The 18,269-nt window shown below is 32.0% G+C and overlaps 1 protein-coding gene across 1 annotated transcript in view; it reads right to left on the reverse strand.

The window, feature by feature from the left end:
* Positions 1 to 18,269, reverse strand: part of LOC118184042 (G2/mitotic-specific cyclin-A-like) — a 94,753-nt gene that overhangs the window by 58,787 nt on the left and 17,697 nt on the right. Inside the window, exons 2-3 of the mRNA XM_035353681.2 lie at positions 16,357 to 16,579; positions 10,846 to 10,952 (exon numbers count right to left, since the gene is read on the reverse strand). Coding sequence (XP_035209572.1) covers positions 10,846 to 10,952; positions 16,357 to 16,579 — 330 coding nt within the window. The remainder of the gene's footprint in view (positions 1 to 10,845; positions 10,953 to 16,356; positions 16,580 to 18,269) is intronic.

Raw genomic sequence — 18,269 nt, forward strand, 5'->3', positions numbered from 1 at the left:
ATATCATTCTAAGGATACAACAAAAACAGGTAAAGCGCACTACTATTAAAAGATGCATTATTGTTAAACACCGCAATCATAAAAACAAGTTTGAAAACACCAATATATCTTGGTAGTAAAGGAGCCAAATGCTTAGGCATTCAGGAAAAGGCATGAATGCTTATAAGTGCCAATATCGTTGCACAGTGGAAGCACTTAAAATACTGTTGAGCCTAAAGTCAGAGTTTCAGCGGTGAGACCTTGGATCCATTCCCCCGATATGTTTTACATCAAAACTGGGATGGAACTTCTCTTATTGGTGTAATTCAGTCACTGCCCGGGCAACATTTTCAGTGATGGTATATCTAAATGACTGATGAGTTCTGCCCATTTTAAATAAACAGTTTTTGAAAGAGTCAAACATATTTTAAAGATTTGTATGGTCACCAAAAATGTTTTATTTTTAAAAAGTTATTTGCTAAAAGTATAATTTAAATCACACTGTAAGGAAATTTTGCAGCTTCAAACATAATTTCACATAAAATTTATGCTGGTTTTTAAAAAAATGACATTCAGACAATCATATTAAAAGATACATATGGTTATATTTCGTCTAGTACTGCTACTTTAGTCCTATAATCTTAACAGACACGTACCGAGTTATCGCTATATCTGACACATTCAACAAAGTCTTACAAACAATTTAAAATGAACTTTGATTTAAAAAAAAAAAAAAAAAAAAAAAAGGTACAGCATAAGGGCATTGTGCTACAGATAACCACAGCTTGTGGAACTACAAATTAATATAAGAACAGTCGATTTAAATTACACATTAATCCATAATCTAAGACTACACACTTAAACACTAAGCTAGCTCAATAAATAACCATCATATCAGATTAAAATATCAATAGAAAGCAAAGCAGAGTTAGTTATATTTCACTAGAACTAGCAGAATCTACCCATGTAGCCCACACACCAGAAACACACACTCTCTCTCAAGGTCCCAAAATCTTACCTTAAATACACCAAACAACTAATTTGCATTCTGGTGAGGAATACAGAAAGAACTTTAAGTAAAGATCAAAATCATAATAAACGGTTACCTTAAAAACCTTAAAGATAAAAAGGCCTGTGACACTACAAAATGTTTGTCTTTTTAATCTGACAATTTCAAGAGATTTTAACTTGTTTAACCTATTTACTAATTATCGAAGAAATCCAACAACAAGAATCAGCATAATATTTCTAAATTTTGCAAGACTAGTTTCAATGGCTTAACTATAGAATCATCTTCCTCAGCTACCTAAGTGCATATGAACAAGATATGGTGATAAAATAAGATATGAATAGTTGGACGAAAGTTAAGCTACCAGCGTCATCTATTGAAGAAACAAGAAAATTAAAACATAATTTCCTTAAAGACTGAAGGTAAGCAAGGATTGAAATAAGGGTCATTAATTAGCACAGAAAGATTTTTTTGAATGTGAAATGCCTCTAGAAATTCTAATTCACCAATGGAAGATGTTTCTTGAGTAATTTTGGATGCAGAAAAATGGAAAGTGTGATTTTCAGATCAACAGTGCAGGGCAACGGGATTTCCGATTTTCCTTTATCCTAACATATGCCACATGTTCTTTATCACAAAATTTTAAAGCTCTCTTAGTTTGGCCAATGTAAATTAAACCACATTTTCAAGGAATTCTGTGAACACACCAAAAATTCATATCCAGAATAAGGTTCTCAAGTATGAAACAGGGAATTTTATTTATAAGAGAAAAAAACAACCAATAAGTAAAATTTCTGTAAAGACCTGCAATTTTATAGCCAATTGATGGAAAGAAGGAATGAAAATGAGAGTGCGTCTTTTCATGCATTGAGATCAGAATTTTTTAGCTGCTTGGTTAATAATGTTAAGTGAAAAATCCCCTGTCAATAGCAACTGCTTTTAAAAAATTTAGTTCTTGATCAAGTGCCAGTTTGGAAGAGCAAACTTGAAATGCACAGAAAACAAAGAAATAAAATGGAGGTAACCTTTGTTTAGTCAGATGGCATGATTTGAAGTGTGGTGGAAGACAAACCAATGAAGGTTTATGGTAAACAATAGTACTGAATATGGATACGCTACATGTGATCAAAATGTTGAAGAATGGAAGAGAATTGGATGTCTCAAGTTCAAAAGTGAAATGAATAGAAGGATCAATTGAATTCATTTGTAGAGACATTAGGTATTTTTTGGAAGAAGGAAAAATGAGCAACCACCTTCACCGGAAATTGAACCACAGAGCTATGGAATATGCACCCAGCATGCAGACCACCACACCACGAAGGTATGCCAAGAAGATGGGAGGAATACCTTATAAATTATTGAAAGAATTTCATTTAAATCATCTTTATTACCGTCAAATAGGGTAAAATTATCATCTACATAGTGGAACCATGCTGGGAAGTTTAAAGTTTCAAGCAATTTTGATTCATAATAATGCATGTAGATACCAACAAGGATGGGACTAAGAGGGCTTCCTGTGGTTAATTCTTCAGTTTGCTTGCAATACTTATTTTGGAAAACAAAATGTGTTTGTTTCAAACAGAGTAAGGGAAATTAGCTCATCAATTCGAAATGAAATTCACACTGTTTTGAGACATCTTAATGCATCTTCAACTGGGACATTGGTGAATAATGATTTTACTACAAAAGAAACCGTGAGTAAATTTCTAGGAGAAATGCTTTTAACTTTTATTTATAAACTCTATTGAACTATTTATGGTGCAAATGTTACTATCTAATAGAGTTGAAAATCTAGACACTAAATATTTAGCTAATAGGTCTGAGACAGTGCCTAAATTTTATACAATAGGGCAGAAAGGTATACCACTATTATGAATTTTGAGAAGAGCATATAATCTGGCCCAATTCGCAATAAATGGGATAAGTGATTGTTTTAAGTGAGTCGGAAGGATTTGTGAAGATTTGAGCATAGTTTTCATTTTTGAGAGGTCCAAAGGTGGGTCTTTAAGGATCAGATTATACAGTCCTTTGTTTAAGAGTTTAGTGACACCATTGACGTAAGTGTTCTTGTCCATGACTATCTGGCCACTTTTGTCAGACTTTGAAATGATAATGTACTGGTTAGAATGAGTTTCACACATTGTAGCTCTTTCTATCGAGTTTAGATTGTTTCAAAGGCCTAGCTGTTGAATTTCCCATTACAGGCGTTAAGATACCTTAATCATTTCTTTCTGTGTATCTGAAGTTTGACTAAATTTTATTTCAATATGACCAAAAATCTTAAAAATGAAACGCTGTAACATTGTAGTGAACTGGATGTGATCTGAAGTTTGTGAGAAGTTAAAATTATATTTCAGAATTCATTCTTGTTCTTCTGATAAACTAACTCTAGAAATATTAACTATTGGCTTAATGTTTACAATGGGAAGAATTTTTTGAACTACTTAAATTGGAAGACGGTGAAAGAAGGTTTTGGAATTTAAATGCAAGGGCAGGAATAGCAGGATCAGTTCCACTGATACCGCTATTCAGTTCACTTTTAAGCTTCAGACACCCAATTCTTTTCCATTTCTCGACATTTTGATCGCAGATAACACACATCCAACTTCAGTACTACTTTTACGGAAAACGTTCACTGGTTTGCCTTCTACCACACTTCAAATCATGTCAGCTGACTAAGGTTAGCTTCATTTTATTCCTTTGTTTTATGTGCACTTCAAGATTGCTCCTCCAAACTGGCTCTTGATCAAGAACTAAATTATTAAAAAGCCATTTTTATTGAAAAGGGCTTTTCACCTAACATTATTAACCAGGCAGTTAAAATATTCTCATCTTAACACATCAAAAGGCACACTCTCATTTTAGGATATTATATGAAATCTGTTGTCCATCCTATCTCCATTAGCTATAAAATTGCATGTATTTTACAGAAATTAAACTTTCGGTCTTTTTTTCTATTCTATTGATAAAATTCTCAGTTCCACACTTAAGGACCCCATTCTGGATATGAATTTGTGGTTTATTTACCGGATTCCTTAAAAATGTGGTTTAATTTACCTTGGTCAAACTAAGACAGTCTTAAAATTTCATGTTAAAGAGCATGAGGCATATGTTAGGAAAAAGGAAAGGCAACTTCAGCTGTCCTAGAATATTGGTGAATTTACCGCACAGTTGCAAAGATTATGGCATGATCTTTCACATGGTGACATAGGTGACGTACTTGATTCGATGCCACGCCAAATTTCAGCTTATATAGCTGCGAGAGGTGGCCCATACTACTCAATAATCTGTAACCAATTTCAGGCCATAACTTCTTAATAAATTTATCTTCTCTTCTGAAATTGTAACCATTTTTTTTTATCTCCTCATACACTACATACATGAAGTTTCGTGATGGTTTATTTCCTCATGGGTGCATATATTTTTTTGTGACTGAGTTTATTTCTGCTTTATGAACTTGCTTTCATCAATTTCAACAATTACACCCAGAACATCCAATAAGCCTACTTTGGTACACACGCCTGTCAGCAAACTTCATTGCGTAATGCAGGTTGATGACAAATAAAATCTCCTTTAGGTAAAAGATATTATGTTGCACAAGTTAATATATTGCAGATTTCAAATAAACCTTTGGTGTCAGAAATTGTTTGTTAGTCAACTTCTTGAAACTCGCTGTAACATTGTGGTGAACTGGATGTGATCTTCCGGAGTGAGATAAATAGAACAGTCTTTCTTGTAATTTGAACTGAAAGTTTATAACTGTAAAACAATGAATGAATTAGATAGGCTTACTGCAGCATCAGTTAGTAGAAATTTTCAAGTTTTACTTGAAGAATTGAACAGAGTGTTATGCCCAATGTTAAAATCATAGAAATGAAATGGGCTCTAAGGTCAATTTCCACATGTTTTGTATCAGCTGAGAAATACTTGGCGACAGAGCAGAATCTTGTCTAATAGCGCATTCGCCACCAGAATTGGAGCTGAAATATATTCTGTGAGAAACTTGACTTTTGTGGTACATTCGAAGTTTCGATTCATGTTACGCTGTAAGAAAGAAACATAGCACCAGCGAGTCGCTATGGAAAATAAATGTATTGAAAATTAGAGTGTGTTATTTTATTGTGATATATAGCTATCGATGGGAATTAGTCAATTCAAGTTTTTTGGTATGTCAAGCCAGAGCAGCTAATGAAGTTTATGAGAGTGTGATATTACCTTCGGTTTTTTGAAACGAAGAATTACATAGATACTTCCAGACTGAAGTTCTGTAGAAAGAAAAGGGTAAGTACCCTTCCCCTTTTTGAAGCTCATTGTACATTTTTGAAGCTCTTTATTTGTTTATTGACTTTTGCTAATTAAAATGTCACTAAAGGAGATATTAGCAAAAAAACGTACATTGAAAACACAGTTAACAAAGTTAAAACAAAAAGTTGCGGACGAAAATATCCTAAGAAGTGATTTGGAAGTATTGGAGAATAAGTTTAAAGTGTCTGAGACAGAGATAAATCCAATTTCGATTCTTTGTTCGGGTTATGTACGGAAGAAAGTATTGATGCTTATGTAAAAGACAAAGAAGAGATTCACGATATTCTCTTAGATGTAAAAGTTGAACTAAATCGTAAATTAGTTAAATTTTCCAAAGAAATTAAATCGGAGCCTTTGTTTTGCACGAATACTGAGAACAACGTTAACTCGTAACAGGGGAGGTGCAGTCTGACGGACCCCGCCAAATGTTCCTCCCATCACCCCTACTGCATGCTTTGTCCAAATGAATGGATTCTTCCCCTAGCTTCACGTTTCGTGACCTTCTTTCTGACCCCTTCTTATCGGAATGCTTTGGCAAGTGTATCTGTTGAAATTCTTCTAGAGCGGTCTGTGAGACATCACTTCCCTCTCAGTGTTACAATTTTCGGCAGTAGTGAACACATGGCTCTGAAGTTAGGTCCGCGGAGATTCATTTATCCTTCTGATCCACGTTATGCAGAAGAACTGAAAAAAATTCTAGACGAATTTGGAAGTGATTTTAGTGAAGAAGATGACTGTGAAGAAAATTTCTGTGAAAGGGTGCCTACTCAACAGACTCTGAATTTTCTGCAGACAGCAATGATTTCTCTGATCTAGAAACAACTAATTCCGTAAAATACTACCATGGAAAAAAATCGGTTCAAATGGTCATCCGTTGAACCAAATCGAAAAGTTAGAAGGCCAGCTCACAATATCGTAAGACTTCCTGGACTAAGACCTTACGGAAAAATTGATAATTCAGACCAAAAAAATGTATGGCAACTACTTTTTACTGACGAACTTTTAAGCATAATTGTGAAATGGACAAATCTAAAAATTGAAAGAAAAATAAAAAATATATGTGGTCCGATTAAAGATGAAATTGACTACACCTGTGTTGATGAACTGAGAGCTCTTTTGGGTTTACTTATTTACACATCAGTCTTCAAATCCAATCATGAAGATATTGAATGTTTATTTGCCACGGAAAGAACTGGCTGCAATATTTTTCGTGCAGTTACGTCAATGAAACGTTTTAAATTTTTGCTTTCAAATTTGCGATTTGATAACCCAGATGATAGGGAAGAACGAAAGAAATCTGATCCGGCAGTACTTATTTCTGAAGTGATGAATTTATTCATTTATAACTCCCAGAAAGTGCACACATTAGGCACTTGCGTCTGCATTGATGAAATGCTTGTTAGATTGAGAGGAAAGTGTCGCTTTAAAATGTATATGCCACAAAAGCCTGTGAAATATGGATTAAAAGTTATGTGTTTGACTGATGCCCAGAATAATTATGCTTACAATGCATATCTTTATTGTGGAAAAGACTCTGATGGAATTAGCGTAGAAGAGAGTTGGAAAAAATTCAGCAAACCAAGTCAAGCTGTTCTGCGTTTGAGCAAACCAATTTTTAATACGAACTGGAATGTAACAGCAGACAATTGGTTTTCTTCCACAGAACTTACCACAGAATTGTTGAAAAATGGACTGACATATGTTGGAACTGTTAAAAAAAATAAAAAAGAAATTCTGAGAGATTATCTTCCATGTACTAAGTCAAGAAAAGAGAATTCAACATTGTATGGATTTACTAAGGACATAACCTTGATTTCATTTGTTCCAAAGAAAAGGCGAGCAGTGGTTTTGATGTCCTCATTGCATCATCCGATAGAAAAAGACTCGGAAACACAGAAACCTGAAATAATTGCTTTTTATAACAGAACCAAAGGTAGTGTTGATGGTTTAGATGAAAAATGTTCTGTCCATATCTGTAGTACGAGAACAACGTGTTGGCCTATGGCTCTTTTCTACCGGTTAGTAGATATGAGTAAACGCATACATTTTGCACCAAGGTTATAACCAAAACCCTGTTATGACCAGAATGTGTTTTTGAAAGAATTAGTCCAACCACTACTACACACGAGAGTGAAAAATCCAAGAATAAATCGAGAATTGTGCCTGACGATAAAGCGGATTTTAGGAAAAGAAGCTGAGTCTAAGGATGTGGAGCAGTGTAGAAAAGAAGCAAAATTAAAATCAAGGAAAACATGTTGTCTGTGCCTCACAAGCAAGAAAAGAGACAGCATATTTATGTTTATTTTGCTAAGACCCTGTTTGTTTGGAATGCACGCAAAAGTTATGCAATGAATGTGCTAAAGAAGACGAAAACTAAATTGTTTACCATCAGATAATCAGTGAGATACTGATATTTCAGGCTCTGTCAAAATTTTTCTGTATTGTGCTACATACAATTTTCTCCAGTTAAAATTTGCTTTAAATATTAAATAATATAGATAAAATAGTTAATTCAAAATAGAAGCATTCTTATTTTTAGTTTTATAGAATTTAGTGCAGCATATGATTTTCATCAAAAAATTTAAGGCTATGGGGAAATTTTCTGGAAAAAATTTAATTTCACTTTAAAGTGTAAAAACATATTTCTTTCCAGAGTAAAATGTTCAAAGAACATCTAAGTGAAATATCATGATGATATTTTAATTAGACGATTTTTAAAAAATTATTATAATGCGCGGTCTCTGAGACTGCACGTCCCCTGTTATGTTCAACTTTTTTACCTCCCCTGTTACGGGTTAAATTACCAAAAATTACTTTGCCAACGTTTTCGGGTAACTTACATGAGTGGCTTTCGTTTAAAAATATCTTTTTAGCCAGTGTTGATTCAAATCCTAATTTAACAGATGCAGTCAAATTACAGTATTTAAAATCTGTGCTAAGAAGAGATGCTTATCGTATTGTGGAGTCAATATCCATATTTGACTCTAATTATAAATTAGCCTTTTCATTACTAGAAGAAAGGTTCTCTAATCACCGCGACCAAGCGTATGCTCATCTGAAACGATTTATAAATATGCATCCTATGCAAAATGAGTCTGCATCAGCAATATTAAACTTAATTGACATTACAAATGAATGCGTGAGATCATTAGAAGTTTTAAATCAGAGTGTTAAAGGGTTTTCTTCCAATGTTTTACATGTTCCATACACTTTAGGGCAAAAATTAGATATAATATGATGGGAAAGAAAATTAGAGAATTACTGAAGATAGCACCTCTCATTTCAATTCTTGGAGAATTTATAGAAATCTTGTCAATGTGGTGTGAGATATATACGACAAACTCAAATAATGGTAAAATTTTGAATCAGGGAACACAAATTTTGTGTCGAAAGAGGAGAAATCATGTAATCTTTCATAGTTAATTATAAGTGGACACTAAATCATGGTTTTAATTTCAGTTCTGGAAAAATTATCCAGAAAGCTTCTTTCAAAAAGTTATTAAATTTTTGTGAATATAGAAAGCTTCAATGAAATCTATTTTCTTTAGGTAATGACATCGATTCCAACACAGTATTTCTAATGTTTTCGGAGTTTTTCAAACTTCCTTGCTCTTTTCACCAAAAGATGGCATTACGTACATGTTTGCATTGTTCTCAATAGAAATGTTGTTGTCACTCTTCCAATTTTGTAAAATTTTTCTTGGTCCCAAGTAATGATCACCCTTGAAATAGTTTTCCTCTAAATCTAAGCAAACTAAGAATGCTGTTTAGTCCGATTTAAATTTTTATCAGCAGTTTATTAGCAATTAATTCATCTACTCAATGTCTTCGTAGAGGCATAACAAATGCCTACTTGTGCAGAATAAATCCTAAACTAAGCAAATAAATTGCCTTTTACCTAAACAATGAATTTTCCAAATTGAAACCCAAGCATTTGTTTTTAAGCTCAGAATTTGCAATATGTACTGAGCTTTTTAAGTCAGCATATTCCAACCAATACAACAACTGATAGTGTAAGATAACATAAAGAATATTTTAACAAACTTTAAGAAACTTGAAAGTGACCATGCAGGTAGAGAAAGATGAGTGTAAAATGTCTTCCCATCAATATATATGTTCTTGAATATATGTATGCTTGTATGTAAATTGAGCTTTAATGTTAGCTCGCAGTTAATGCTGCACTTCCAAAACATGCTCTCTTAGATTTATAACAATGTGAATTAGCACATTCACAACTACTAGGGCTTAATTTTTAAGCCTTATGTAAGGCCCTTGTGAAAAATGAAAAAATAAGCCAATTTATAAATCAATATTAAAACTTGAACAGGAATAAAAATATATCAGAACTTTAACAAATAACAATAGAACCAATAAGACAAGTAAACTGATTGCAAGAAATAGTACAAGAGTAAAAGAGCAGCTAAAACAGTATTTTTTTACAGTCAGATAAAATTGTTATAACATTTTGATGTCTGTTTGGCCAAACAGAAAAGCACTGCACAATACATTTCATATATTTTGGTTCATATATTTCAGTTCTTTGAAAAAGCTTTTGAAAGACCTTACATGGAATTTTCTTTATCTTGAAATAACTCTTCATAGTCTATGCAAGTGACATTTTAATCAGCAAGTTTTCATTCTTCAATTAAATATTTTATGTTTGTAAACTATCCTGAACATGGTTCTGAATAGGGAAGAAATGTATCACACTTTTCATCCCACACACATTTACATTATAAAAGACTGTCAAAAGCACTAGCAACATCTCAGTGAGAACTCCCGATGGAAGCCAAATATTTGAGTGAAATTTGTACCAATTAAAACCATACTCTTGCTGTACTTTCCCCAAAAGGTAATGTTAACAGCTTTGTTTACAAGTTGAAGCTTTGAGATCTTGAGTTACAATGACAAATACTTTTTAAAACCTCATAAATTACCATCCAGAAAATATTCCTAATACTCGGTGAAAACTTATATTTAATGCAAAATGAAAATTACAGAAGAATTTTAAAAAATTTAATTTTTCTGCATGATTTGCTAATAAAAACAAATAAAACTGCAATCTGAAATTAACCTATTCTTCCACTTATTACCTTATTTATCTATTGTGATACATGTTTTACAACACCATATCTCATTCAGAAATTTCAGACTTATATTTAAAAACATTTCAGTCTTTCATTCAATTCAGAAACTGAAAAACTTTCATTATATTAAGGCAGAGGTTTATAAATATCTGCTTCCAGCAAAAAAACAAGTTTCACATTTGATTCACTTGACAATGAGAAAAATTCCTCCCTCCCCGCCCCCCCAAAAAAGCTACCATAAAAATTAGAACATTTCCATAAAATTATAATCATTCTGTAGAAACATTCAAATTTAAATTTATTACAGTTACAAAAGGGAAAAATTCAGTTTCAAAGTTACAAATAATAATTCAATAAATCTACAAAATGCTGATGATATTTTGGAATCCCCTCTGTATTAACAGTAAAGTAAATGCACAAATTTACATTTCCACTGTAAAAGTTAACAGAAAAATCAACATTTACCTCAACTTCTTTTAAATACGAATAAATATCAGCTTTGTAAGGTGAGCACCACAGTAAAGAATACACCTTGTCTTCTGTTTTCGCACCATTTGCTTCATTAGATGATTCTAGAAATAAAATGCCAGAATGACATATTTAATCTTATAAGTTCAAAGCTGCAGCAAAAACATTAATTTTGACAGATTAGAAAAATCTTAAACACTATTAAAGAACGTGTTTGTTAAACTTAGTTAAGGAGTTTGCACAAATATGCCAGTTGTAATATATTTAATTGGCTCTGTGTATAGGTGGATAGGTGATCATAAAGTGCAAACCATATAACAAAAGCTTTTAATTAAAAAAAAAAAACTTTATTCTTAACTGATAAATTGTTGCATATTTTTGTATCTATATATAGCTATATATCTGAATTTAATAAACATTCTCTGTTCGTATACAGAAAATTGAAATTTTAATTGCATACAAATAAATGATTAATTATTGCTGCAAACTAATTTACAATATCATTTAAATTCTCAGAGCATATGTAAATTAAGTGCAAAATGTTTTAAACTACATTATTATTTTGATTCTTAGTCAATTTGTTTCCTAAATTTCTCAAAATTCCTTTTGTTTAAAAATTTTTAGTAATTCACTACTGATTTACGTTTGGTTTTGAATATTATTTTACCCATGCCTATATGGATGACGAAACATGAATTGAGTAATTGAAGAGTTAAATTTACAGGCAACTTCCCTTTTATAAGATTTGACTCCTAACTGCTCAACAATTATTCACTAATGCAAATTTAGTCTTAATTTTTTTTAGGATTAATTTTTTGGAATATTATATATTTATTCATGGTTTTAGATATGTTTAATTAACATATGCTCTCAGAATTTAAATGATATTGTAAATTAATTCACAGCAATAATTAATCATTTATTTGTATGCAATTAAAATTTCATAATTTTAATTGTATTTAACTTTAAATTTGCTTTATACGAATACAGAATGTTGGTTAAATTCAAATTTCATTCCTTGCAGCAATGGCACAAGTGAATATTTAAATTTAACTTAACTTTTCTATTTATTCTTACAGCTATATATCTATACACATGCACGTATATCTAGTTTAAAACCTAATCCAGTTGTGCACTGACAGCAGCAACAAGTGGTGGTAATCATTCAAAATAAAAAATACCTTTGAAATTCCTCCCATACTCAGTTTGGAATAAACCACATGCAGATAACAAAAAATAGAAGCATACTGGCAAACTTTAAGAAACAGGGGAAACAAAACCCAAAATGAAAAATGATATTTACATCAGGGTTGCCACTCAAACAGGAGAATGAAATTCCCTGACTTTTCCAGGTTTTCCAGGTATGTTTCGAGAAAATTCCAGTCTATCCGTGTAATGTACGTTGGCTGTGCTAAGAGGTAAATTAATTATGGTATTACTTGTACTGTGTAGCAAATTCACTTAATTATTCAATAAATCCCAGAGGACATTTATTCTTAATTATTCTTGGTACACTTTGTTTGATAATTTTGTTTACATTTCCGCTTAAAAAACTTAATAAAATTTAAGATATATACATTGGATAACCAACTGTACGTTTTATTTAATTATTACTCATGATCATCCCCAGTTCAACACGAGGCTAGTCCGGTTCTTATAAATCACAACGCAATGTTAAAGTTAAGTTAGATTTTAGGTAAATTTAATTTGTGTGAGGTGTATTCTTAAAAGGCACCTTAACAGTTGAAAACACAAATATAATTATAATACGAGTTGTTTTCTCCACTGAAGATTGAGATTAGAATCTGCCCAATCTGGAATAAAATAAGGCTTTTTTTGCAGACATTCTGCAGCTAAACGAAAGAAAGAAATCTATTTAATGATATTTTTTTACTAAATTGAGGTATTTTATATTTATTTCACAGCATACATAAGGAAAAAATATGTGCATTAAATTTCGTGATGTCATCATACTGCTAGAATTAATTTCAGGATTATGCCAGAGAAAAATTTCCTGAAATTTGGAAATATTATTTACTAATGATACATAAATTTAGAGGGAAGAAGCAACATTAAATGATATGAATAACATAAAAATAAAGATAATTACTTTAAAATTTAATTAGAATAATCAACGATATTTTAGCGAATATAGTTATATTACATGGTTATCTTAGATCATTGATTACTATTTTTTTTTATTTTACTGCAAAATGACAAGGTATATATTAAAAAGAAAAAAAAAAAAATTGTGGTAAAATCCTAGTATACGATACGGCCTTCGCATGATTTTGAAAATTGTCGCCAAGAACAAAATGACCCGTTTACTGCTCATCATCATGTCGCCAAATCCCGCTGTACCATACATGGAGATTATTCTGACCAAAGAACGTCTATGTAAAAAGCGGAGGGAAAATTTGCCAAAGGATTTGACGACGGAATGGCCAGAATTTCCCTCTCCGCAATGTGTACAGGAAATTGAGAAACACATATTAATAAGAAACGTTCTTTGACAAAAAAGAAAACTATGAAAATCCGTTTTTAAATTATTGCGAAAAATCCAAGAAGAAACGTTTTATCAAAGAACGTTTTTTCTTGGATTTTTCACAATAGTTTTAAAAACGGATTTTCGTAGATATTTCCCCCCCCCTCAAAATAAGTAATCCATGAATTAATTTACTTGCACCAAAAAATATTTTTTTTTCCTTTAGAGTTTAAAGACATTTTAAACGATATTCATTTTATGAACTCTTGATAACGTGACCTTTGAATTTCGACACCGGTTTCGAGCTTTGGCGACAGATACGTATATCGCGCATGCACAGCTGTTTCCCGCTATGATGGAACCGAGCCACGTCTGTTGCAGAGAGGTTTTCCTTCTTTACAACACATTTTTTTTTTAATTCTAACCTTCATGGTACCGTATACTAGGATTAAACCCATTTTGTTTTATACGAGAACAGGTACTTTCTTTAGTTCATGCACTGCACATGCGATTCTCGAGGTTACTGGAAACCAAAAGTTGCGGGAAACTTGCTTTGCCTTTCTAAAAAGACAATCAAATCGGAGCTGCGAAAATTGGCTCTATGCCAGCTGCCCGAATGATACTCACATGATACACAATTCGCCAAAAAAGTGATCTCTTCCGACGTCGGCGCAAAACTCGCCTTTTTTGGCGGGATCGTTGTATGAAATTCCCTGACTTTTCCAGATTTTGACTAAAACACTTAAATTTCCTGACTTTTCCTGGTTTTCCAGGTAGCGCGGCAACCCTGTTACATCTTCTGCTGCATGTAACTTAGCTGTTTATTAGTTCAAAAACAGGCTTTTCGTTGCACCAACCCTCTATTGATGATGCAGCAGAAGATGCAAATTACATTTTTTGTTTTGGCATGTTTTACTCCCGTTTCCTGAAGTTTGCTACTGTGCTTCTATTTTTTGGTATTTGCATGCGATGTATGCTGGAATAAATATTTTGAGTGTTGTGGGAATAAATATTTTGAAGACTGTGTCACAACTTGGCTTCAAGAGAAGTGAAGCTGATCCATGCTTACATACATGAAACGCGAGGCAAAAAGCTAATCATATGCTGTGACATATGCTATGTAGATGATGGTTTGGCCACATAAACAGATCTACATGAATCTGAAAAGTTTCTTACAGTACTGAAGTTTAGATTCAGAATTACAACTAAACCAGCAGTAGTTTCTTAGACAAAAAATTAAGCATCTTGAATATGGAAGCATCAAAGTTAGATAGCAAACTTACGCAAGAAAAATTCTTAAAAAATTTGGGGTGGAAGACTGCAAACTAGTGTCAACTCGTATCTGAAAAGGAGTGTCTAACTGAAAAGAAAAAGGAAGATAAGCCAAACAGAGAAATTTTCTCTTACACAGAAGCTGTAGGAGCTTTAACATATTTTAGGTTAGGTACAAGACCAAGATTTAGCATACCGTTTTGGCATTCCTTCACATCATATTGAAAGTAATTTGAAAGACGATTGATTTGGTTTATTTGATTATGGTAAAGCATTCAAGAATTATCTGCCTAGGAGGGATGCCTTCATAGAGGTCTTTCTAATGGAATCTAGCTCATATACACATTGCATATGAGGAAAACCACAAAAACATCCATGCAGCTAGCCTGTTTCCTGGGATTCAAACTACTAGCATTCAGCGACTTTACTGCTAGGCCCGAAAGATGATTTGAGATAAAAAAAATTCTTAAAGTTGGGCAAATCTCTGCAGAAAGTTTGCCTCTGGTAACTAAAAGTTTTTGGTTTTATTTTATTTCACCTACAGGAATTTCACAGCTAATGTTAACTCAATACCTTTCTATCTGGAGGCATGTAATCCTTTGTATTCTGAAAGTTCATCTAAGTGCAGATTACAAATTTACTGAAAATCTAAGGAAGTTCTTCGATAAAAACAATACAGAAAATAGCAACAAATACTTTTCTTATTCACGAATAATATTTAAAAAATTACATGCTAAATCAATGTGAATGAGAAATTGAAAATGTACAAGTCTATATTTGGTGATGCTGGGCTGGTTTTAGGTATTTTGTTAAATTTTAAACATTCTTTGGAAAGATTTTGCTATTGGTGATCAAACTTACCATATTTAATAATTTATTCTGGCTTAGAATATTAGTAGCTAATTCTTTTCTTGTTTCTTGATAAATACACCTTGCACAAAAAAAGGGAGGATTCTATATCTCCCGTTCTATCGGGCCGAGGGACAAAATTTAACTTTTGTTCCTCATGTCTTAAAACAGCAACTTAGGATATATATTAGATTCATATATATATATAGCATTGTCCTAACATAGGTATTCTAACACTAAATTGGACTTTTCCTGAAATGACATACGTATACTGCCGCTAGATTATACTGCTTAGTGCCTTTCTTAAATTCTGCAATCGCTATTAACCGTTTGACTGCTACGCGGCGTAAAAGCGCTGCATTCATTTGTCTCAAAAACCGCGACGCAGTTAGTTATTTTAAAATGCACCTGTGTTACAAAGTATGCATAAGATCAGACTATGTATGCTCACACCCACGGTGCAACAAAGACACACTGAAACTCGCAACTCAAAAGTGCTGCATTGCGGTTTTTGAGACAAATAAACGCAGCGCTTTTGCGCCGCATAGCAGTCAAACGGTTAAATTCTGACACCAGATGCAGCCACACTGATTGTACCTATTCTGGCACTGGTACTGTAGGAGGTTAGCATTTTTATGTCTGAATTTAAAGAATGAATGAAGCCCTAGTGTTACTAGATCTACATGTCATCTAGCTAGACTTAAACTGTTGATCTGACAACTGGTAATTTACAAAATACGGAATCATCAAAGTTCCAACTATTCCAGATCTTATACTTCACATTATACAATATTTGACTGTACGAGAAATAACACTGCTTATTAATTTTCGATATTCAAAAAGTAATGAAAACAATTACTTAAATATTAGAAGGCTTTTTAAAGATATTTAAAAATGAATACCAAGAACTTGAGGAGTCTTTGTTTCTTCTTTTTCACTACCAGATGAAACGCTGACAGGCAGAACTTTATCTTCTTGCACAGCCGGTTCCCGAATTTCATTATTCAAAGGAAGTGTACTGTTTTCATCTTCAAAAATATTGAATGTAGAACTTTTGAATTCATTTGCTTTTTTATTTAACTGGCAAGATCTCAAGGGCCTCTTTTCAATGTATTTTTTAATACCCTGAAACAGTAACAAGTAGACATACAGTAATAATAGCATTTAGAGCTTCCAACATATGTTAATGATGCATGAATAACCATATCATCATAATGTAATAATGTAATCATAATGTAATAATATCATCATAATGTAATAATGTAATCATAATGTAATAATATCATCATAATGTAATAATGTAATCATAATGTAATAATATCATCATAATGTAAAAACTAATTGTTAAGAACTTACATTAATGATACATGATTTATGAATACTTTATCGAAAACATGAAAAACAACCAAATAAAATTTTAAAAAAAGGAGTGGTATGCTTTCATAATTAAAACTTTATACATAACATAAACTTGACTAGGTTATTAGCTATTATTAACATTCAAATACTCTCAGCAAACAATAAATTATGAGTAAGTCTTGCTGAAATTCATCTTTAAGTGCTTAGTGAAAAAAAAAAAATTAAATGAAAATAAAGATGTTTAATAGCAAAGATTTTGTGTCATGGCAACAATACTTTAAAAATATCTTTTTAACATATCCATTTGCATATTTCTTGCAATATATAGCATCTAATGATTTGATATATTTAGCATAACTTTTAGAATATGCTATTTAACCATACAAGTAAAAACAAATTTTTCACCATAAGAAAAAAGATGATAAAAGAAATTCGATCTAAGTATTTAAAATAAAAGTTGAGATTTTTACACTTTAAAAAAAAAAAAAAAAAGTGTCAACTAGACTTCAAACTCGGAATACAGATAATGCGAAACAGATGGAACTATGAGATGGAACCTTGGAACTATGAGGTATGTTGCGGTATGATACAAAAAAGAGCATCCAGACTTTCACACTTAAAGTTTTGATCAGTTTTTTCATGTAACTATGAAAATCGGACTAAATTACTTTTGTAACCTTAATAAACTAATATTTTTAATTTCCTTCACCTGAATGACTAACTTTTTATGAAAATATTTCTACTTGATCCAGTAACAGTAAAACAGATCACTGACTCAAAGAGATTATATCCATTACTTTAAACCTTGCTTTACTTTCAATGAACACATTTTACTACTGGTACAATGTGTTAGTATCACAATTTTAGGCACAAACCCTGGTGAGGTTACCTGTGTCAAACAAATGGTTATAGCGAAACAGTTAAAGTCAAACGTTCCCAGTAATCCAAAAAGGAATGGAGAATCAAGAATAAAGAGTCAAGATAATCTGAAAGGCAACATGTAAAACAGAAAAGCAAAAATGAAGCAATTTTCACTGCAGTGGAGACTATGTCACAGATCAGAAAGATAAGACTGAAGCACTGTCTTATGGAAATAAAAAACATATGGAATATATATCAAAAGTTCTGTTCCATAAGAATAAAAATCTTATGGAAGAGAACTTTTGATATATATCCCATATGTTTTTTTATTCCCATAAGACAGTACTTCAGTCTTATCTTTTTGATGGATCTTATGGGAATAAATAAAAAACGCCAATGGTAGGGTAAGACCTTGAAAGAAAGGAGTAACTCGGAAAACAGACATAATAAAATATTAAATTACTGCCTGTACACAGCTATAATACAATTTTAACTGTGATAAAACTGATAATAAAAACAGTTCAAAATTTATGGTAAAAACTAGTATCTTAAAAATTGAAATAGTTTATAATGAGGTTCTCTTCCTATTAAGCTT

This window comes from Stegodyphus dumicola, chromosome X2 (assembly GCF_044657685.1).
Source record: "Stegodyphus dumicola isolate Sdum_Otavi_A_Nest chromosome X2, ASM4465768v1".
NCBI lineage: Eukaryota > Metazoa > Arthropoda > Arachnida > Araneae > Eresidae > Stegodyphus > Stegodyphus dumicola.